The sequence below is a fragment of the Salvelinus namaycush genome, chromosome 27 (genome assembly GCF_016432855.1).
Source record: "Salvelinus namaycush isolate Seneca chromosome 27, SaNama_1.0, whole genome shotgun sequence".
Classification (NCBI taxonomy): Eukaryota; Metazoa; Chordata; class Actinopteri; order Salmoniformes; family Salmonidae; genus Salvelinus; species Salvelinus namaycush.
Window position 1 is genome coordinate 36108483 of NC_052333.1, and position 25295 is coordinate 36133777.

At 41.8% G+C, this 25295-nt stretch overlaps 1 protein-coding gene across 1 annotated transcript in view; it reads right to left on the reverse strand.

Annotated features, from left to right (window-relative positions):
• Positions 1-11533, reverse strand: part of LOC120022718 (plectin-like) — a 51952-nt gene extending 40419 nt beyond the window's left edge. The window contains exons 1-2 of the mRNA XM_038966703.1: positions 11419-11533; positions 8739-8800 (exon numbers count right to left, since the gene is read on the reverse strand). Of these exons, the coding sequence (XP_038822631.1) occupies positions 8739-8800; positions 11419-11533 (177 nt within the window). The remainder of the gene's footprint in view (positions 1-8738; positions 8801-11418) is intronic.
• Between the last annotated feature and the right edge of the window lie 13762 nt (positions 11534-25295).

Below are 25295 nucleotides of genomic sequence, written 5' to 3' on the forward strand. Positions count from 1 at the left end.
CTAACAAGACCGGTGCTTAGAAAAGCTCTGTTCGTGAAGAAACAACACTGTTCTTGACAACATAATCAGGGATTAGGAATCAAACGGAGAGCCCGGCAATTTTCCATAATAACTAATAACCAAGACGTTTGCTATTTCTAACAGTCATTCAGGCTAAACACACTCCAGCAATCACTACTTTGGCAGACTGGAGTCCCCATTGTATTTGAAACTAAAGAAACCTCCAGTAATGCAACAGTATCTCTGTCGGTATCAGTCAGTATCTCTTGATTGTATTCATACTATACTACTCACACACAGCCAGTTTGTCTGAGACTCTGAAGATGCATTGCTTAGATCAGTGGTTGCCAACTTTTTTGGTTACAGTACCACTAAGTGATATTTGCTCTGCCTGGAGTACCCTTAAATTATCCCCTCATGTGCATTTGACATGTTCTATGTTCTCGTGAGGCTTCTCAAGTACCCCCTGTGGATAGGCCAAGTACCCCTAGGGGTGCTAGTACCCCTGGTTGGGAACCACAGGCTTAGATGAGTGACCTGAACAGTTTACTTTAAACATTTTGATTTACAGATTGATTGATTTGGGGCGGCAGGTAGCCTAGTGGTTAGAGCGTTGGACTAGTAACCGAAAGGCTCCACGATCGAATCCCTGAGCTGACAAGGTAAAAATCTGTCTTTCTCCCCCTGAACAAGGCAGTTAAACCCACTGTTCCTAGGCCGTCATTGTAAATAAGAATTTGTTCTTAATGTTCTTAACTGACTTGCCTAGTTAAATAAAGGTAAAAATAAAACTACTTGTTTATCTTCTTATCCTAATTTGATATAAATAGCTATGATATAATAGCTATGCAACTTATAAAAAAGGGTCACACGACCTCCTGCTGTAGCAATTACAGTGACTTTGTCCAAAGTCAAACGTTTCAATGTTTTCGAGAGTTAATTTGATAATAGGGTATCTTTCATATGCCTCCTAATAAAAAATAGCACTTAGGCCTAAGCAATTGCCAGATTGGTTTGATGGGACATGCTCTGATCAGCCACTTTACTCTGCAGAGAGGCTGAAGCAGCGATTACATTAGGAAGTTAAGAGAGGAGGGAAAGAGACACAGACAGGACAGAGGTTAGAGATTTAGGTGCCCGGCTAGAACGCCTAAGGAGAGGAGCAGCGAAAGAAACCCATGCAGAAAACAATGCATGTCCACTCAGCACTCTGAACAGGCTCACAGACAGTCTGCACCTACCTCTGCTCTCCAGTGCTGATGGAAGGATGGAAAGACAGGATGAGAAACGGAGGAGAGGAAAGAAGAATGAGCAAAAAGGTGGACGTTCATTTGACTGACAGTTGGAGAGATGTTCAAAAAGACAGACTGTTTGGGTAAAACACAGTATTGCCGAATGCTTTTGTTTTCGTATCATGCCAATCATATGTAAAATAGTTTGTCAGAGCAAGATGTATGCACTGAACTTAAATCTATATTTTACCATAGTGAAAAAGTCCATAAGAAGAGTGCGATGTGACATTTGACTTTGCATGAACAACAGCCCTCAGGAATGAGAGGTGTCTGACTGGCAATGATCCACAACTAGACCTGTGTATCTCCCTCCCAGTTAATCCCATGGTCCTTTTCTGAACGAGGCCCACACAGCCCGGGGGCAGCCAAAGCCCTGAACCACGCAGGTCCACCGCATCAACACGAGAGGGATTTCCTTTACAATGGAGTACCAACTCAGGACAACCGTCCCCGTGCCAGAGCATATCTACGCCCCCTATCGCATGAATCGCACAGACATTTCACACAGCGTTTGACACACTTGAGTTCACCGGTGAAAAACTAAAAGAAGAAGGAAATAGAGACTCCTTACTTTGACTTCTCTGGTTCAGCAATGAGATACAGTACAGCAGACTGCTGGGGCGGTTTAGTTAGTTGGTTGATTCCACATCGTTTCAAATATGTGAACTCACACATTTCCTGTTCACTGACACTTACACAGTCCCTATATACAGTATATTCCACCCTCTTCTGAGGAGGGTGGGATAGCAGCAGCAACTGTCCATCCATACTGTACGAGGCCCATAGAGTCCCTTGCAAGGGGCCTCAGCATTTACTGAGAGTAACACAAACATCTCTCCAAGACAAACTAATTGAAAACTCTGTCATGTGTCCCACTAGCCAGAAACCCTCAGGGGTCCATCACCTCCACCCTGGTGCTCTCTCGCCCAGTCTGCCCACTGCAGGGCTACGTCCCAAATGCCACCCTATTCTCTATATTGTGCACTACTTTTGAACTGTGCCCTATGGGTCCTGGTCAAAAGTAGCGCACTATATAGGGAACAGGGTGCCATTTGGGACGCACAATACAGCCCCAGAAGCCAGACTGTCTGTGGGCCAGATGTGTGTGGAACATGACCCGTGCCCAAAACTCCAGCCCGCCTCGCTCTCCCTCATAGAGCTAAAGCGAGACCAGATGCTTGTGACTCATTCCCACACATAGCACAGAAATAGCATGCGCGTACGTACTGCCACTGTGCTGAGAACAGAATCAAAACTGGTACGAAAAATACGTTTTCAAGTAGGGTGTTTATTTTTCACGTAGCTCCAAATCTTATTTGGGAGACGATGTGAGTCACGGTGGAAATGTAATGGTGCATATCCATGTTTTCCAGTGAAAGTACAGTGGTTTTCCAAGTCGTTTTTATGTAAACCAAGCTTCTGTTTGAGGAATGTCTGATGCTTCATACTATTAATGCAGCACCACAGGCCTGTGTTTTCCTCTTCATACCATAGACTACAACAACAAGCAACCAAAATATGTTTTTGTGACGGCCACTATGGAAATATGACAGTGGCCTTTATGGGAACCATTGTACAGGCTCTCTAGGCCATCTCAGGCCATCTGAGGTCCTTTCACTTATCTACAGTTATCGTTAAGTAGACCCCTAATAGTCTGCACTTACACTGCTCAAGCAGTGGTAATTGTAGTGACGGATGGATGCAGTAATTTGGCCATTGGCATCGTTATAAAGTATCATTATGGTACCGTCTACATCAAAAGTAGATTCAGAGATGGACGGTTGGACAGAACATCAAATATTTGACCTAATTTGCTTCTAATCAACGTAATGGTCAACATTTGTTTTTTCCTATCTTGCGGTTTTCAAAGTCGCTATCATGTGAACAGCTGTGGGCTTTGAGTGAACCAAGATGAGTCAAGAAACATGCTGTAATTGCAGCAATGAAATAAAAAAAACTCTTTCCTGCTCATATGATCAATTGATGCATTTTCAAAAGCTTTTGGTCAACGGTTTGCCAAGAGGCAGAGAGCACGCATTAGCAAGTAGCTTTGCACCGCGTGCCCTCCAGTCAGTCAGAGTAGCGACTCATAACAGAAACATTAATCTGCGGCCACTGACAGAAAACAAGGCCCTCTGGCTACGTCCCAAATGGCACCCTATTACCTATATAGTGCACTACTTTTGACCAGGGCATTCGGAAAGTATTCAGACACCCTGACTTTTTCCACATTTTGTTACGTTACAGTCTTATTCTAAAATGGATTAAATTATGTATTTTCTCATTAATCTACACACATCACCCCATAATGATGACGTTAACACAGCTTTTTAGAAATTTTTGCAAATGTATTAAAAATAACAAACAGAAGTACCTTATTTACGTAAGTATTCAGACCCTTTGCTATGAGACTCGAAATTGAGCTCAGGTGCATCCTGTTTCCATTGATCACCCTTGTGATGTTTTTACAACTTGGAGTCCACCTGTGGTAAATTCAATTGATTGAACATGATTTGTAAAGGCACACACCTGTCTATATAAGATCCCACAATTGACAGTGCATGTCAGAGCAAAAACCAAGCCATGAGGTCGAAGGAATTGTCCGTAGAGCTCCGAGACAGGATTGTGTCGAGGCACAGATCTGGGGAAGGGTACCAAAAAATGCCTACAGCATTGAAGGTCCCCAAGAACACAGTGGCCTCCATCATTCTTAAATGGAAGAAGTTTAAAACACCAAGACTCATCTTTGACCTGGGGGAGAAGGTCCTTGGTCAGGGAGGTGACCAAGAAACCGGTGGTCACTCTGACGGAGCTCCAGAGATCCTCAGTGGAGATGGGAGAACCTACCAGAAGGACAACAATCTCTGCAGCACTCCACCAAATTACATTTACATTTAAGTCATTTAGCAGACGCTCTTATCCAGAGCGACTTACAAATTGGTGCATTCACCTTATGATATCCAGTGGAACAGCCACTTTACAATAGTGCATCTAAATCTTTTAAGGGGGGGGGGGGGGGGTTAGAAGGATTACTTTATCCTATCCTAGGTATTCCTTAAAGAGGTGGGGTTTCAGGTGTCTCCGGAAGGTGGTGATTGACTCCGCTGACCTGGCGTCGTGAGGGAGTTTGTTCCACCATTGGGGTGCCAGAGCAGCGAACAGTTTTGACTGGGCTGAGCGGGAACTGTACTTCCTCAGAGGTAGGGAGGCGAGCAGGCCAGAGGTGGATGAACGCAGTGCCCTTGTTTGGGTGTAGGGCCTGATCAGAGCCTGAAGGTACGGAGGTGCCGTTCCCCTCACAGCTCCGTAGGCAAGCACCATGGTCTTGTATCGGATGCGAGCTTCAACTGGAAGCCAGTGGAGAGAGCGGAGGAGCGGGGTGACGTGATAAGGCCTTTATGGTAGAGTGGCCAGACGGAAGCCACTCCTCAGTAAAAAGGCACATGACAGCCCACTTGAAGTTTGCCAAAAGGCAACCAAAGGACTCAGACCATGAGAAACAAAATTCTCTGGTCTGATGAAACCAAGATTGAACTCTTTGACCTGAATGCCAAGCATCACGTCTGGAGGAAACCTGGTACCATCCCTATGGTGAAGCATGGTGGTGGCAGCATCATGCTGTGGGGATGTTTTTCAGCGGCAGGGACTGGGAGACTTGTCAGGATCAAGGGAAAGATGAACAGAGCAAAGTACAGCGAGGTCCTTGATGAAAACCTGTTCCAGAGCGCTCAGGAATTCAGACTGGGGCGAAGGTTCACCTTCCAACAGGACAATGACCGTAAGAACACAGCCAAGACAGCGCAGGAGTAGCTTCGGGACAAGTCTCTGAATGTCCTTGAGTGGCCCAGCCAGCGCCCGGACTGAACCCAATTGAAAACGTCTGGAGAGACCTGAAAATAGCTGTGCAGCGACACTCTCCATCCAACCTGACAAAACTTGAGAGGATCTGCAGAGAAGAATGGGAGACTCCCCAAATACAGGTGTGCCAAGCTTGTAGCATCATACCCAAGAGCACTCAAGGCTGTAAGCGCTGCCAAAGGTGTTTCAACAAAGGGTCTGAATACTTATGTACAGTACCAGTCAAAAGTTTGGACACACACATTTTTCTTTATTTAAAAAAAAAAGTCTACATTGTAGAACAATAGTGAAGACATCAAAACTATGAAATAACACATATGGAAACCTGTAGTAACCAAAAAAGTGTTAAACCTAAAAAATATTTTATATTTGAGATTCTTTAAACTAGCCACCCTTTGCCTTGATGACAGCTTTGCACACTCTGGGCATTCTCTCAACCAGCTTCACGAGGTAGTCACCTGGGTTGCATTTCAATTAACAGGTGTGCCTTGTTAAAAGTTAATTTGTGGAATTTCTTTCCTTCGTAATGCATTTGAGCCAATCAGTTGGATTGTGACAAGGTAGGGGTGGTATACAGAAGATAGCCCTATTTGGTAAAAGACCAAGTCCATATTATGGCAAGAACAGCTCACATAAGCAAAGAGAAATGACAGTCCATCATTACTTTAAGACATGAAGGTCAGTCAATCGGACAATGTCAAGAACTTTTAAAGTTTCTTCAAGTGCAGTCGCAAAAACCATCAAGCGCTATGATGAAACTGTCTCTCATGAGGAACGCCACAGGAAAGGAAGACCCAGAGTTACCTCTGCTGCAGAGGATAAGTTCATTAGAGTTACCAGCCTCAGAAATTGCAGCCCAAATAAATGCTTCAGAGTTCAAGTAACAGACACATCAACGTTAACTATTCAGAGGAGACTGCGTGAATCAGGCCTTCATGGTCGAATTGCTGCAAAGAAATCACTACTAAAGGACACCAATAACAAGAAGAGAATTGCTTGGGCCACGAAACACGAGCAGGTGGAAATCTGTCATTTGGTCTGATGATCTCCGCATGTGTGGTTCCCTCTGTGAAGCATGAAGGAGCAGCTGTGATGGTGTGGGGGTGCTTTGCTGGTGACACTGTCTGTGATTTATTTAGAATTCAAGGCACACTTAACCAGCATGGCTACCACAGCATTCTGCAGCGATACGCCATCCCATCTGGTTTGCGCTTAGTGGGACTATCATTTGTTTTTCAACAGGACAATGACAAAAAACACAATGATAGTGATGGGGTGCTGCATCAGATGACCTGGCTTCTACAATCATCTGACCTATACCCAATTAAGATGGTTTGGGATGATTTGGACCGCAGAGTGAAGGAAAAGGAACCAACAAGTGCCGAGCATATGTGGGAACTCCTTCAAGACTGTTCGAAAAGCATTCCAGATGACTACCTCATGAAGCTGGTTGAGAGAATATCAAGAGTGTGGAAAGCTGTCATCAAGGCAAATGGTGGCTACTTTGAACAATCTAAAATCTAAAATATATTTAGATTTGTTTTACACTTTTTTGCTTACTACAGTCATGGCCAAAAGTTGAGAATGCACAACTATTAATTTTGACAAAATTTGCTGCTTCAGTGTCTTTAGATATTTTTGTCAGATGTTACTATGGAATACTGAAGTATAATTACAAGCATTTCATACGTGTCAAAGGCTTTTATTGACAATTACATGAAGTTGATGCAAAGAGTCAATATTTGCAGTGTTGACCCTTCTTTTTCAAGACCTCTGCAATCCGCCCTGGCATGCTGTCAATTAACTTCTGGGCCACATCCTGATTGATGGCAGCCCATTCTTGCATAATCAATGCTTGGAGTTTGTCAGAATTTGTGGGTTTTTGTTTGTCCACCCACCTCTTGAGGATTGACCACAAGTTCTCAATGGGATTAAGGTCTGGGGAGTTTCATGGCCATGGACCCAAAATATCGATGTTTTGTTCCCCGAGCCACTTAGTTATCACTTTTGCCTTATGGCAAGGTGCTCCATCATGCTGGAAAAGGCATTGTTCGTCACCAAACTGTTCCCGGATGGTTGGGAGAAGTTGCTCTCGGAAGTTGTGTTGTTACCATTCTTTATTCATGGCTGTGTTCTTAGGCAAAATTGTGAGTGAGCCCACTCCCTTGGCTGAGATGCAACCCCACACATGAATGGTCTCAGGATGCTTTACTGTTGGCATGACACAGGACTGATGGTAGCACTCACCTTGTCTTCTCCGGACAAGCTTTTACCGGATGCCCCAAACAATCGGAAAGGGGAGTCAGAGAAAATTACTTTACCCCAGTTCTCAGCAGTCCAATCTCTGAACCTTTTTAAGAATATCAGTCTGTCCCTGATGTTTTTCCTGGAGAGAAGTGGCTTCTTTGCTGCCCTTCTTGACACCAGGCCATCCTCCAAAAGTCTTCGCCTCACTGTGCGTAAATGGTTGATTTAGGTGTAATCTTACTGGCAGCAATACCTTTGCCGGTGAAGCCCTTTTTGTGCAAAGCAATGATGACGGCACGTGTTTCCTTGCAGGTAACCATGGTTGACAGAGGAAGAACAATGATTCCAAGCACCACCCTCCTTTTGAAGCTTCCAGTCTGTTATTCGAACTCAATCAGCATGACAAAGTGATCTCCAGCCTTGTCCTCGTCAACACTCACACCTGTGTTAACGAGAGAATCACTGACATGATGTCAGCTTGCAATTCATCTGATCACTCTTCATAGCATTCTGGAGTATATGCAAATTGCCATCATACAAACTGAGGCAGCAGACTTTGTGAAAATTAATATTTGTGTCATTCTCAAAACTTTTGGCAACGACTGTACATGACTCCATATATGTTATTTCATAGTTTTGATGCCTTCACTATTATTCTACAATGTAGAAAACAGTAAAAATAAAGAAACTCTTGAACGAGTAGGTGTGTCCAAACTTTTGACTGGTACTGTAAATGTGATATTTTAGTTTATTTATTTTATAATTTAGCAAAAAAAAAAATCACAAACCTGTTTTTGCTTTGTTATTATGGGGTATTGTGTGTAGGTTGATGAGGGGGAAAAAAACAATTTAATCAATTTTAGAATAGGGCTGTAACATAACAAAATGTGGAAAAAGTAAAGGGGTCTGAATACTTTCTGAATGGACTGTATAGGGAATAGGGTGCCAGTTGGGATGCACACACTATCTTTACCATGTAATGAGTAAACCTTCTCTAATATTTTAGCAGTATATCCTATTCCAGTGGAGAATGTAATTTATCTATCCAGATCAGAGCCACAGAGCACAATCACTTAGTTACAAGTGATTTTCTCAATGAGACTCTAAACTGGTATGTTGTCCTGTGTATCACATATGTATGTGCACTGCAATGTTATAACTCCCTTGTAGCTGCTTTCCTACTGCTGAATGAATTCTGGACCCCTATAAAATACATGGAGGAGATGAGTTTCAACGAGCTGAATCTAGTTGTTTTTTGGGAACACCCCATTACAGTTTATTGTCAAGTTTAGAGAAGATGTGGGATGAGCTCAAGTCAGGTGTTATATGTCCTCATCTTACCTTCATCAAGTGCTTGTTGACCCATTTTGTGAAGGTCTTTTTCTGTACCCGGTCTCGTTCATCTATGGGACAGAGAAAAAGTGATGGTCAACATCAACAGCATACAGACACTCAACTTCAACTAAGAGACCAAGAGTTACATAGATATAGAATTCTGTCGTCTTTGAGGTAATGTCTATGGGGATCACAAAAAGTGTGGATAGTTCATACAGTTAAGTGGGGTGGTATGCTCACATCCATAACACATTTATCCCAAGTGCTGGATCAGAGAGGACAATAATGTAGAACAAAAAAATGGAAACATAAGATGGGTGAGGGGGGAGTACTTTACAGCGTGACCATTTGTTGCTCAACTGGGAAGAGCATCCTCCCTGAGTAATACTGTTCTCAGGTCGGTTTTTGATTCCACCGTGTGATTACTAACTCTAGGGGACTGTCGACGCATGTCTGATTAGGGGCAAGAGTAAAAACTGTCCTGCTGTCACAATCCACATCTACCAGCAGCAGACATGAGTACTATAATGTTTTCCACACAGCCTAACAAGGCACCTGATCCAAGCCTGGCAAGTCCAATGCCAAAGCAACCCAACTCTCACTTCCCTATTCAGTCTCATTCTGTACAGTAGTTTAACGCAGCATGAAGACCATACAGTATAATACGGTATCTATGGTTGAAATATAGAGACGGCTTGAGAAAGTAAACATCGAGTACAACTCAACTGTATTGAAACACATAAGCTATTATTCCTTCATAAGCCATCTGTGACTTGAGAAACAGAGTTTGATTTCATCCTCAGGATAAGCTCTTAGATCAAAGCAGAACTTGTGTGACAATGAGAAAGAACAGAACAATGTCAGGGACTGGTGAGTCATGGGGCAGGGCAACAGAGGAGAGGATGTGCCCCACCAATGCCAAATCCCTTTACTGGTACTGCCTGTGAATCACACACGCATGGTGTCTTGGAAAAACCGCACCAACGCAGAAGTGGCATCGTGAGGCACCACACAACCTTTCCTGTCGTGCCAATGCAGCATCCCCATGGTAGGCAGCCAAGTCAAATCCCCCTCAGATATGTTTTTAACAGTAACGCTACACCCAAATGGCATTCTATTCCCTATATAGTGCACTACTTTTGACCAGGACCCATAGGAATCTGGTCAACGGTAGTGCACTATACAGGGAATAGGGTGTCATTTGCGACACAGACTAAGTGTCCCACTGCTGTGACACCGACTATGATCGACAGAAGCAAAGGTCAAGGTGTAACTAAAAAAAAACACATCGTTGCAAGCCCAAAGACGTTCCAGTTCAAAAAATAATAATGGGAACTTAAATCCATTTATCCTGATTGTGTGTTCTTGGTTGTAAAGCTCATATACAGTCTGGAACACTTTACTCCGAGCCATGGCTATAGCCTTTCATAGTCTGAGATACTGAAACAAGGGTTAGATTCATTGGGAAGGTGTCCGATCTCCTACAAAACCTTCATAGTCTACTCCTACTGCCATAGTAATATATAGTGCTTTCAAAAACAGCACGACTATTTTTATTGGTCTATTCTCTCAGCAAACATGTATTTAGCAGTGGTGGGAAAAAGTATACAATTGTCATACTTGAGTAAAAGTAAAGATACCTTAATAGAGAATGACTCAAGTAAAAGTCACCCAGTAAAATACTACTTGAGTAAAAGTCTACAAGTATTTGGTTTTAAATATACTTAAGTATCAAAAGTAAATGTAATTGCTCAAATCTACTTAAGTATCAAAAGTAAAAGTATAAATCATTTCTAATAGCTTATATTAAGCACACCAGATTTATATAAAATGTTTTATTTACAGATAGCCAGGGGCACATTCTATCACATACTTTACAAACGAAGTGTGTGTGTTCAATTCATCTGCCAGATCAGAGGCAGTAGGGATGACCAGATATGTTCTCTTGATAAGTGTGTGAATTGGACCATTTTCCTGTCCCGCTAAGCATTGAAAATGTAACGTGTACTTTTGGGTGTCAGTGAAAATGTATGGAGTAAAAAGTACATCGTTTTCTTTGGGAATGTAGTGAAGTAAAAGTAAAAGTAGTCAAAAATATAAATAGTAAAGTAAAGTACAGATACCACAAAAAAATATATATATTTACTTAAGTACTTTACACCACTGGTATTTAGTTATGGTCCACAACCTTATGTTTTAATTGGCTGTCCTAAAGTAATCTGCTAAAGTAAACTTGAGTGACACTTTAATAAACCAATAAGGCTGGACAAAGCCAGTGACACATAAAGGGGTGTGGCCCTTTGAGAGCCATAACATGGCAGTGCTGTGACAGCAATGGATAATGTCTCTGTTTGTATATTTTACTTACATGAAACAAACTAACTTGGACTAGTTGTATATAATTACATTGTCATATCTGCCGACAGCTGGGTAACCGCAGGTAATCCTATGCAATACAAGCTAACAAGTGAAAGCTAAATACTTCAACACAGATACATGAGTCACATAATTTTTGAGGAAATCATAACCCGGAGGAAAAAACATCAGTTCCTCAATCAAATAAAAGCTCAATAAAGTGAAGCATTTCTAACAGATGAAACCAAGCAAAGATCTGTCTTTCTTTTTTGATAAAAACGAAAACTCCAACTAGACCAGTAAAAACTATTAGACACCATGATAATTCTACCTTTCCTTCCATCGGTGGCCTTGAGCATCCCCTGGTAGTGGTATCCCTCAGTGAAGACCCTGTCACTTCCCACACTGTCACTGGAGTAGGTTCTGTACACCGGCTGCATTGACATCCCACTGTCAGGTAGGTGCAGTTAACTCAGAGAAATAACAGTAACAAATACAGCTTGTAAGTTTACTCTGTCTAGTCTCTGAGACTTCTGCTTCTCCTTACTGCTCAAAACGCTGCTTCGTGACAAGCGCAGAGAGAGCATGTAGTCAAGTGGTTGTGTTCTAGCTCAAAACTGTCCCTACACACGCCTTCTCTCCCCTTTATCCCTCTCTCTTTCCCTTCTCTGTTCTCACTCTCTTGAGCCTTTTTTTCCTCTTGCCTTTGCAAAAAAAAAAAAATGCCTGCAGGCTACAATGTCAGGGCCCGTCATTCACTGCTCTGTGTTGTGTGTACTGAAAGGGAACATCCCATATCCTTCCAGCCCAGCCCACCCTGGCCAAACCTCTGCCTAGCCCAGCACCTCCCTGAGGGAACAGATACGGAGGCTTAGACAGATTTACTAAAAATACAGAACCACAGGTTTCACCCTGGAAGAAATGTTTTTGTTAAAAGCGCCATAGAAATAATTGTGAAAGTTTCGTATCCATACACATTTTTCATGAAAATACTGATGCGCTCCACCTGCAAGACAGTGTATTCTGCTTTATTCCAACGACTTGACAAACTTTCACAGGACAGACAAAAGGGCATTTGATTTTCTAAGTTTGCAAACAGGAGTAGAAAAACAGCAAACAGTCAATGGAAGAAGAACAATCCTAGATGAGTGGACATTCCCCCACTCTTACTCATGAAGGAAAGGTTAAGGAACGAATGCTATTCATTGACTACAGCTCAGCGTTCAACACCATAATACCCTCAAAGCTCATCACTAAGCTAACGATCCTGGGACTAAACACCTCACCAACTAACTAGAATGGTCCAAACACAACAAGACAGTCGTGAAGAGGGCACGACAAAGCCTATTCCCCCTCAGGAAACTAAAAAGATTTGGCATGGGTCCTGAGATCCTCAAAAGGTTTTACAGCTGCAACATCGAGAGCATCCTGACTGGTTGCATCACTACCTGGTATGGCAATTGCTCGGCCTCTGACCGCAAGGCACTACAGAGGGTAGTGCGTACGGCCCAGTACATCACTGGGGCTAAGCTGCCTGCCATCTAAGGACCCCTACACCAGGCGGTGTCAGAGGAAGGCCCAAAAAATGGTCAAAGACCCCAGCCACCCCAGTCATAGACTGTTCTCTCTACTACCACATGGCAAGCGGTACCGGAGTGCCAAGTCTAGGACAAAAAGGCTTCTCAACAGTTTTTACACCCAAGCCATAAGACTCCTGAACAGGTAATCAATTGGCTACCCGGACTATTTGCATTGTGTGCCCCCCCCCCCAGCCCCTGTTTTATGCTACTGCTACTCTCTGTTCATCATATATGCATAGTCACTTTAACCATATCTACATGTACATACTACCTCAATCAGCCTGACTAACTGGTGTCTGTATGTAGCCTTGCTACTTTTATAGCCTCGCTACTGTTATTTTTCACTGTCTTTTTACTGTTTTTATTTCTTTACTTACCTATTGTTCACCTAATACCTTTTTTGCACTATTGGTTAGAGCTTGTAAGTAAGCATTTCACTGTAAGGTCTACCTACACCTGTTGTATTCGGCGCACGTGACAAATAAACTTTGATTTGATTTGGCCATACAACCATATAGTAACAGTCCACTAGAATCTGCTATAGCCACTTAGGGCTCCATGTGTTCTGGCCAGTGGTAAGCGTGTGGTGAGAGAGAGGAAGAGTGTACATGCAACTAAAACTACCACAGCCCACTCTGAATGAAAGGCCTGTATTATAGCAGACCAGACCAGGGTATAGTACAAGGCAATGGAAATCAGTCATCAGGAAATACATCAAATGGCACAATCACAAGGGAACCCTCAATTATGAACGGTCTGTTTCCATCAGTACATAATTAGAGGGAAACCTCCATCAAGACATGTTTTCATCAAGGAGTCAGTACACAGTGGAGGGTTGACTCGGAGCAGACTCCAAGTCTGTGTTCCAAAAACCACCCTATTCCTTATATAAGGAAGCCAGTGTCTGAATTTAATGGAGGACATCAAAACAATACTGATTTGGTGCTGTGAGTGTGCCTCACTAGATAAAAACATCCCATTTGTCCATAACTAACAAAAAATATATATATCTGGTGAAAGTTGAAACTGGACATGCACTTCATTCAGAAGACTCATATGATGATTTGGAGGGGTCAAGGCCATAGCACAAGTCCAGGCAGACATGCTAGCGGGCGGCAGAAAGCCCCCTTCTCCGTTCACAGGTCTCCACAGGTGTGTTGCATAGCACCCAAATACCTCTTACACCTTCAACCCTCTAGACCATACATATTTCTCTTTCAAAGGGGACATTCATGATCATGGAGAAGAGCAGAGAGAATACTTTGGATACCTGCTTAAGACACGGGCTTGTTTGGGCTTGAGTAGTGGGAAGTGCTGACACTGCTCTTCTGCCAAGCCCTGTATCTCCGCAGGGCAGGTAAACTTAGAAAGCATAAAAAGCACATATACAGTTGAAGTCGGAAGTGTACATACACTTAAGTTGGAGTCATTAAAACTCGTTTTTCAACCACTCCTCAAGTTTCTTGTTAACAAACTATAGTTTTGGCAAGTCGGTTAGGACATCTACTTTGTGCACGACACAAGTCATTTTCCCAACAATTGTTTACAGACAGATTATTTCACTGTATCACAATTCCAGTGGGTCAGAAGTTTACATACACTAAGTTGACTGCACCTATAAACAGCTTGGAAAATTCCAGAAAAATTATGTCATGGCTTTAGAAGCTTCTGATCGGCTAATTGACATAATTTGAGTCAATTGGAGGTGTACCTGTGGATGTATTTCAAGGCCTACCTTCAAACGCAGTGCCTCTTTGCTTGACATCATGGGAAAATCAAAAGAAATCAGCCAAGACTTCCGAAAAAGAAATTGTAGACCTCCACAAGTCTGGTTCAGCCTTGGGAGAAATGTCAAAACGCCTGAAGGTACCACGTTCATCTGTACAAACAATAGTACGCAAGAATAAGCACCACGGGACCAAGCATCCGTTATACCGTTCAGGAAGGAGATGTGTTCTGTCTCCTGGAGATGAACGTACTTTGGTGCGAAAAGTGCAAATCAATCCCAGAATAACAGCAAAGGACCTTGTGAAGATGCTGGAGGAAACAGGTACAAATGTATCTATATCCACAGTAAAACGAGTCCTACATCGACATAACCTGAAAGGCCACTCAGCGTGGAAGAAGCCACTGCTCCAAAACTGCCATAAAAAAGCCAGACTACAGTTTGCAACTACACATGGGGACAAAGATCGTACTTTTGGAGAAATGTCCTCTGGTCTGATGAAACAAAAATAGAACTGTTTGGTCATAATGACCATCGTTATATTTGGAGGAAAAAGGGGGAGGCTTGCAAGCCAAAGAACACCATCCCAACTGTGAAGCATGGGGGTGGCAGCATCATGTTGTGGGGGTGCTTTGCTTCAGGAGGGATTGGTGCAGTTCACAGAATAGATGGCATCATGAGGGATAAAAATATGTGGATATATTGAAGCAACATCTCAAGACATCAGTCAGGAACTTAAAGCTTGGTCGCAAATGGGTCTTCCAAATGGACAAAGTCAAGGTATTAGAGTGGCAATCACAAAGCCCTGACCTCAATTCTATAGAAAATGTGTGGGTAGAACTGAAAAAGCATGTGCGAGCTAGGAGGCCTACAAACCTGACTCAGTTACACCAGCTCTGTCAAGAGGAATGGGCCAAAATTCACCCAACTTATTGTGGGAAGCTTGTGGAAGGCTACCCAAAACGTTTGACCCAAGTTAAACAATTTAAAGGCAATGCTACCAAATACTAATTGAGTGTATATAAACTTCTGACCCACTGGGAATGTGATGAAAGAAATAAAAGCTGAAATAAATCGTTCTCTACTATTATTCTGACATTTCATATTCTTAAAATAAAGTGGTGATCCTAACTAACCTATGACAGGGAATTTTTACTAGGATTAAATGTCAGGAATTGTGAAAAACTGAGTTTAAATGTATTTTGGCTAAGGTGTATGTAAACTTCCGACTTCAACTGTAGACACCGTAGCCAAATACATTTTAAACTCAGTTTTTCACAATCCCGGACATTTAATCCTAGTAAAAATTCCCTGTCTTAGCTCAGTTAGGATCACCTGTATTTATATATATATGAGAATTCAAAAAGGAAATGTAACCATTGAATATGAACAGACACCCCCCACCCCCTCCGCAGATACAATGCCAAGACATGAGAGATGTGATAACAGTTTTATTATGACTGGCGGGAGGAGACGCCTGACACTCTATAGTACATTCCTGCTCAGGGTGTAGGTGTGCGGTACACACCCTCCCTACAGACGGGGAACCTCCTTCCCGTGATAACACACCAATGGCGCCATCTCCACTCCACCGACCCACCAAATCTCTCTGCATGTGATGGCCATCAATAATGAAGATAGGAATTTTCAGAAAACACAAGAGATAATATGACTCACACACAGCTGGTTCTGATTTATGATGTAGATGTAGGAATGCTATGAATCTTGGGGAGCTCGTTAAAGCAAGGCCAAGGTATTGAAGCCCGTGGGCATCGGAGGGCAGAAAATACTAGCTAGTAAAATTCACTACTGTCATTGTTATTGCTGCAGCGCAGTCTCTTGGCTCCGCAGCATTTGAGTTGGAATTGAATCTTAGAGCATATATGTGCCCCTGGTTTTTCATGAGAAAATAATACTCCAGTACCCAAACTATATTCTCATCTCATATATTGTACATGTGTTATTGTATTCAAAACTACCACACAATCCTATGACTCAAAAAAGCCACGTGACATTGATCGGCCCACACACAATTTTTTTTTTTAAACATGGTTGTACGCTGTATACAAAAATCTGATGTGTCGCACATTTTATTTATTAACGTTTCATTTTAAACGTGTAAAAACTGCACACTTCCTAAATGCATCCTTCTCCAAAAATACTGCAAGGAACAGATCTCAAATACCGATATATCAGTTTGGAAGAGGTCTATTTAAAACGGTCATTTTTAATGAGTGTAATTGATTAACTGTTTTATGAGGTCGTTCTATTGGAAAATGTTGTTGCCTGTTTTCCCCGAGTAGGATAGAAAACAGCACTTGAAACAGACTATTCCTTTTAGGGATACTATGGTTGGTGCATGTGCCTTTGTGTCTCTTAATGTGTTTATAAATATATATATATATATATATATATATATATATATATATATATATATATATATATATATATATATATATATATATATATATATAACCACCACAGGTTATAATGTGGTGGTTATTGTTGCATGTCCTGTCATTGATGATGAATGCTGTGTTAAAACAATTTCCCAAATTGGGATTAATAAAGTAATAGTCTACAATCTCTACTCTACTATAATTTCTCTACTCTCTAATATTTCAATGACGATGAGGCCAAATTGTATCCCAGGCATAAGTGAGTGGAATTAGCTGTCTCCCTCTTCTGTTGAAAACAAGGCACTACAGAAATGTTTGTTTATTGACACCCTGAAGAATTTCAACAACAAAAAAATCATAAAGTTAATCAGGGTTAATTAAACTTGAACTAAGTTCCCCCTCTTAACTTAATTTCAATACCTTTTCCTCTGCATGTCTAGTCTACCACCTAATCAGCATTTTGACTACTAACATCCTAGGTCAACATTTAGTAGAGTTCTGGCAAATGTTATTCGACAGTCATGCAAGACTGTGGAAAAATGAAATGTGAGAGCTGTTTCCAGGACAACAAACCAAAACACACAGGAGCCGGGAGCCCATTAACTAGATTTTATAGATGTGTGGTTTTGTCCAAAAACCTCTGGAGCACCAGAAAGCCTAAGTCTGATAGAGCCTGAGTCAGTGGGGAAAGGGGGGAAAGGGGGGCTAGGTTACATAAGGGAAGGTTACTTACGGCAAAAACAAAAGTATGGCGGTTGATCGGGGTGGATGGGTGGGCATATAGCGCGGTTGATCGGGGTGGATGGGTGGGCATATAGCGCGAATGTCTAGCAACCCAAAGGCTGCGTGTTCGAAACTCATTCCGGACATATTTAGCAACTTTGCAACTACTTAGCATGTTAGCTAACCCTTTAACCTAACTTCTAACTTCTAACCTTAACCCTAACCCCTAGCTTAGCTAATGTTAGCCACCGTCTCATATATTTAGCAAATATTGTACGAATTGCAATTCATAACATACGAAATGGATGATGGACATCCACAAACTAATACATACCACACGAAATGTAACATACCATAGTAATTGGAGTGTCTCAGATTGACATTTACTATGTTACCTCTACCCCAGAGTCCAGGTTGTACTGTTATGCATTGGTCTACTTGCACGGAAATCATATAATCAACAAACTATTTCAGACACACTGGTGAAAGTCACATACAATAAACAACACACACTGTAGGTCTTGATAATTAAGAGGTTGACTGGTTCTTCACCAAAATAATAAAGCACTTTGTCATATAGTAACACCGCAATTATAACAATACACTCTATATAACTTGTATTTTAATATTACTGCAGAGATCACTTACAAGTTACTTATACAGTTATTCTGAGATGTCTGATTTTACAGTTTTGCTACCCTGAGCCAACAGTCCTTTACAGTCTTGTTTACTAATGATGGCATGGAATAGGTTAACGTTATCTGCCCAAACCAACGCTTCTCTGCCAGATCTCCTCCTCTCCAGTCCAGCAGTGCTGTATTGACGGCGTGTTGGACACTGCTTACCTGCGCAACACATTCTGCTGTACAAATGGGACCCCACTTCTCCACAGCTCATTTCATTGATGTAATTTGCACGTCCATAAATAATTTCCTGTTCAAAACCGCAATACCGAGAAGACATAGCAGCGGCGGTAGGAGTATCTTTAGCGTTCGCCATACCAAAACGGAGCCACCCGAGGGCACAAGTTGTGTCGCGCGCGCACTCTGCTTTGTCGAAAGAAGTTCCCCTGGAACTACACGGCGTTCGAAACAAAAGACGTCTTTATTTTCTATCTCTACAACATACAACGAAAAAACAAGGGGTTGTCGTATTAAGTTACAATGAGTCAAATATTCACTTTCTCAAGCCCAGCCCACATTATTTTATTTATGACATGACCCAGTGAGCGCAGTCTCTCGGAGCTTCATTCTACACCCGCCCGCCTCTGCGGGACAAAGCGTTCTTAATCGGTGCTATTGAAATGCGATACTAAAGGCCATCCCCAATATAACAATCTGCCTGGACTGTTTCACTTTAAACGGTTTCAGCCCGACACGCGATGTCTCTTTTACTAGCTGCTAGAGGGTGTTTTTCAACTTTTACATAATGATCCCTGAAGGAATGGTGTCAATAGCACTAGTCACCAATGCCCATATGATGTTGCCACAGGTGAGACGCATGTTAAACGTCTCACATTTTCATTGGTTATTTCATATATTAGACTGCCTTTTGGCACCATTTCTCTTCCCAACCTTTTCGGTTACTGTACCTCCAACAGCATTTTGCTCAGCAGGAGTACCCCTGTGCATTTTACCAGTAGACCTATGGTCTCACAAGTCTTCAAGTACCGTCTGTGGATAGCCCAAGTAGCCCCAGGGGTCCTAGTACCCCTGGTTGGGAACCACTGTGCTAAATTAGTCAAATGTATTACATCTATTTTTTACATACAGTACCAGTCAAAGGTTTGGACACACCTACTCATTGCAGGGTTTTTCTTTATTTTTTACTATTTTCCAGGTTGTAGAATAATAGTGAAGACATCACAACTTTGAAATAACACAAAGGCGTTCTAAGGATCCAATAAGGATCCATGTAGTAACCAAAAAAGGGTTAAACAAATCAAAATATATTTTAGATTCTTTCAAAGTAGCCACCCTTTGACGACAGCTTTGCACACTCTTGGCATTCTCTCAACCAGGTAGGTTCCACTGGCAGGGGTGTCTTTCATGTACAATATTACTCTCCACCAGGTTTTCATCTCATGTTGACAAGGGCATTGTTTGACAGTTAATAGAAAGTGTGATGATGTGTTCATTTCCTCCTCGCTGTGTTGGTTAAGGACAACAGCAATGCATCATTTATTTTCCAAAGTGTCTTTTAATGATGTTAAAAATAAGACAAACAAAATGGGTACATTTCCTGTGAGAAGACGCCATTCCCAAAACCATTTTAAATGGATAAAATCCATTAGGAGTCAGTTCATTTTCCAAACTTTATTATGCTTACTTAGTTCCTCAATGCATTCAGTGTAATATTGCCGTAACAGACTGAAACATTGGGTGTACATGCATTGTGAGTTGGTTGGTTTTAGACTCAGCAGCTTAATCAGCCAGGATTAGATCACGGTTGCTAGACTGAGCATTGCACAAAATGTTGAATAAATTGGCTCTTTTTCCCCTTTTTATATTTTCATCATCCATGTCATTAAACTATTTTATAGCATTTTTAACTAATAAATTAACTAACAGAGAATATGAAAAAGAAAGAAAAGGATCATAACAAAATGCATATTTAGGGTTCATGTACTTTTTGAGCCATAAAGAATGTTTGGCTGCATTCAATTACGAAAATATGTGACTGAACCGCTTACACAAAAGGATTTATTAGAACCCGCCCTTTCAGGTCACCTAATGTCCTAATGTATGTATAGAACATCTGATAGGATCAAGATATAGTGTGCTATAAAATAGTATTCAAACTTTCATAGAAAACTACAAACTATGTTTAAGGCGATAAGATTATAAGTTTCACATTTCAAAACATTCCTAATGACTAGTCACACAATGTAGGCATTTATTGTCAATGCTGACTATAAATCTATTAATCAATCTATTTGGCATACTCCCTTCTCATCTTTATAAACTTTTAAGTGCTGTTTTGTTGGAAGTTGTGAGTCAAGCGTTTCGCAGAGGTAGTTGATGGCATTTCCCTGAAAAGAGCGAGACAGTTTTGTTCTATGAGGGTTGTGGCAGGCGTGGCCGGATCTTCAACCTATGAAACACAATTAGACAGTGCTCAGAGAGGCGGTGCCACCTGGACATGGAACAGTGCCATCCCATCAGCAAGGACATGCGGCAAATGAGAGAGGTTGAGGACATGCCAAGATGCTGGAGAGAGACAAAGATGTAGGCACATCTTTGCGCACACATGTGCATATGAATCTCTGGAGTTGGAGTACTGTGTATTCGGTGGAGTATTTAGTATTGGTTGAATCTTGGTGGAGTACATTGTATTGGTGGAATTGTGTGTATTTTTCGAGACCCAGTGTCCTCAAACAGCATTAGATATTGCCAGGGTGTGTCATTTATTACATTAGATCAGGGGTGTCGAATTGATTTGACACCGGGTGCCGCATTCAGTCTTCAACGTGGTCCAGAAGGCCGCACTGGAAATTGGTTTTATTTCCTTGCTGTCAAAATGTGCAAAATTTTTTCCTCTATCCATCATTTTTGGAATTTTCAATGCTCCCTGACTGTCTAGTGATTATTAGCAAGCTAGACAGTCAAGAAACTGTTTGAACGTAGGAGTATGAGTTTAGGTTCATTATCCTTTCTACACAGCTTCAATTTGGCTCTAGTCATTTTAAAGTATATTGAGTTCAAGTTTTTACTCAAACCACCCGTAGCCCGTATGTTTGACACCCCTGGATTAGATAAAGATTCAATCAAGAACTGCTTATAAGAACTGATCAAGAACGGGTGAAAAGTACAATACCAAAGTAATCAAGGATAAAGGTGCAGTAAAAGAATAACATCTGAGAACACAACAGGAAGTGTTTCTCATCACATCTCAATGAAACTCGTAAACAAAGACAGTCTACCGCTTTGGCTGCATGAACAGATTGCTTTATTACCCACAATTACTATTAGGAGAAGCCATTGCCAAGATCAACTCAAATCCCACGCCAAAGCTCTTCAATGGGGCCATAGATTGATACATAAATACTGTTTTCTTGGTCTGTACAAGGTACAGTAAAAGCTGTACAAATACACACATTCACTCAGCAGTGACGCTAAGACCTTGCACTGTGGCTGTGCTAATGGTTCTTTAATTATTAAAGCACACACACTGTGTGTGTCTAAATTGCACCCTATTCCCTATATGGCTGTGCACTTTGTAGGGATAGGGTGCCATTTGGGACACAGTCACTGAATAGCACACATGCCTATAGACCCACAGAACCAGTCTGGGGAACTTCCAGTCTGTTATGGTGGTATCCAGGATACACACGCAACACACGCCATGTGCACGGGGTTGAGTAAGGCACTATCACCCAACCTCTGCTGTGTGTGTGAGTTGGCCAGTTCTTTTTTAAAACTGTTTGGGGGGTAAACTCCCTTCGCTAGCTGCACACTCACCTCCCCTATAACTGAACTAGGTCAAAGGCACCCATGTCAATAAAAGCACTGCCTTAAACAAGTGCTCTCTGCCAGGGCGGCCATGGTTGTCCCTCCCCCGTCATCCAAAATGTGACCAATATACAGTTGAAGTCGGAAGTTTACATACAGCTTAGCCAAATACATTTAAATTCTGTTTTTCACAATTCCTGACATTTGATCCTAGTAAGAAATTCCCTGTCTTAGGTCAGTTAGGAGCACCACTTTATTTTAAGAATGTGAAATGTCAGAATAATAGTAGAGAATGATTTATTTCAGCTTTTATTTCTTTCATCACATTCCCAGTGGGTCAGAAGATTACATACACTCAGTTAGTATTTGGTAGCATTGTCCTTTAAATTGTTTGACTTGGGTCAAACGTTTCGGGTAGCTTTCCACAAGCTTCCCACAATAAGTTGGGTGAATTTTAGCCCATTCCCCCTGACAGAGCTGGTGTAACCGAGACAGGTTTGTAGGCCTCCTTCCTCACACACGGTTTTTCAGTTCTGCCCACAAATTTTCTATAGGATTGAGGTCAGGGCTTTGTGATGGCCACTCCAATACCTTGACTTTGTTGTCCTTAAGCCATTTTGCCACAACTTTGGAAGTATGCTTGGGGTCATTGTCCATTTGGAAGAACCATTTGCGACCAAGTTTTAACTTCCTGACTGATGTCTTGAGATGTTGCTTCAATATATCCACATAATTTCCCTCCCTTATGATGCCATCTATTTTGTGAAGTGCACCAATCCCTCCTGCAGCAAAGCACCCCCACAACATGATGCTGCCACCCCCATGCTTCACTGTTGGGATGGTGTTCTTCGCCTTGCAAGCCTCCCCCTTTTTCCTCCAAACATAACGATGGTCATGATGGCCAAGCAGTTATATTTTATGTTTCATCAGACCATAGGACATTTCTCCAAAAAGTACGATCTCTGTCCCCATGTGCAGTTGCAAATCGTAGTCTGGCTTTTTTATGGCGGTTTTGGAGCAGTGGCTTCTTCCTTGCTGAGCGGCCTTTCAGGTTATGTCGATAAAGGGCTCGGTTTACTGTGGATATAGATGCTTTTGTACCTGTTTCCTCCAGCATCTTCACAAGGTCCTTTGCTGTTGTTCTGGGATTGACTTGCACTTTTCGCACCAAAGTACGTTCATCTCTAGGAGACAGAACGCGTCTCCTTCCTGAACGGTATGACGGCTGCGTGGTCCCATGGTGTTTATACTTGCATACTATTGTTTGTACAGATGAACATGGTACCTTCAGGCGTTTGGAAATTGCTCCGAAGGATGAACCAGACTTGTGAAGGTCTACAATTTCTTTTTCGGAGGTCTTGGCTGATTTCTTTTGATTTTCCCATGATGTCAAGCAAAGAGGAACTGAGTTTGAAGGTAGGCCTTGAAATACATCCACAGGTACACCTCCAATTGACTCAAATTATGTCAATTAACTGATCAGAAGCTTCTAAAGCCATGACATCATTTTCTGGAATTTTCCAAACTCTTTAAAGGCACATCAACTTAATGTATGTAAACTTCTGACCCACTGGAATTGTGATACAGTGAATTTTAAGTGAAATAATTGTCTGTAAACAATTGTTGGAAAAATGACTTGTGTCATGCACAAAGTAGATGTCCTAACCGACTTGCCAAAACTATAGTTTGTTATCAAGAAATGTGTGGAGGTTGAAAAACGAGTTTTAATGACTCCAACCTAAGTGTACATAAACTTCCGACTTCAACTGTAAGTATTTATCTTGAACGTGTAACAAGTTCATCAAACACAGAAGCCATCCAATAATCTGCTAAAAGAAGTCCAATACGGTACGACACCAGTGAAAACACTGCACCTAAGGTAGCATTAGCAATGAAACCACAAATGTGATAGACTTCTGCCCTTCCCTATGCACTGTCTGCAGTGCAACATGTGCAGTGCTGAAAGTTGACCAGGTCAAATGCAAAAGCGGCTAAATATTAACACACAGAGGTAGAGATAACCCACAGCCTAGTTGTGCAAAGAAATGTTTGCCTGACATTTCACAGTCAAACCAACATATTATCAGTTAGCATGTCTAGTTGCGGATTCAATAGAATCAAGTGTGAACTTAATACGATTTGGGTCATACAGTAAGGATATTACTTTTAAAAAACAAGTAGAGCTCACTTGAAAAAGGGATGTCAATGTCAATGTGACTTCCCTGGTTAAATAAAGGATAAATAAAGTACAACGCTGTAGAAATCCCTTATCTAAATAGGTGGGTCCTCTAGTGACTTCCTGTGAGATTGACTCGTCAGTCTGAGTCGCTTAGGGTCAAGAGTCATTACCAGCCAAGGTACGGTACCTTGCCAAGATTCAGGAAAACAACAAATTAGACCCGAAAATCGAATTTAAAGAAGATTGTGCATCAGATAAAGAGCTACTCAGACTGCTGGCTATTTTAGCATCCTCTTATGGCTAGCTGGCTGCATTACAACTTTACTTGATTGTCCTGTTAATCAGACTCATCGATTAAGTGTAGGGGGGTATATGGGTGTTTCTCATTTCACAAGTGCAGGTAATTATCCCCTCTCTCGCTCAACATCTGCAGCCTTAAACTCAGGCATCCTGTAATTTGCTTAAGGGTGTGGTTGTCCCACTGTTCTGCAGAGGAAAGCCTGACCGGCTCACTGTGACAAGCTGTGTCAACAATACATTACATTTGAAAGAGGTGTCTGTGCCACAGGTACAGAGACGTAGCAAGCTAAACTTTATGAGAGGTTAACCGAGCCACATTGTGTGTGATATTTCTTCAGAGACCAGAAGGCCTGAGAATAGCCCCCGTCTATAACTCTTAACATTGTGAACATTCCATATAGGACCAATGTGACATGTTCATAAACAAAAGGAGAGTCGTTCGAAGAAGAAGAAGATCACAATTCAGGGCTTTTGCATTCACCTTGTATGCAAGTCTATACTACACAAGATCATTCGGATTCACCATGTAATAGATTAAACGTTCTTATTTGATCACGTTCTCTGTCCCATTTCACACCACGACACATACATGTTCCACTCTCACAAATAGAACAAATGATCTTCACGTGAAACAAAATGGTCATATCTGTCTTGGGGTTATTTTTCAATGATAGGGAATCATTTATTTCTCCTTAGTGCATGTAACTTCATAACAACTTCGGATAAGTGAGACAAGGTTGAGGCGGAACTACACGTCGTGAATCCAACTGTGAGGCAACGTCAGTCAACAAAATACTACAGCTCCGACAGCATCATATTACAGCCAGCATTTACAGGGTTAACGCCGCCA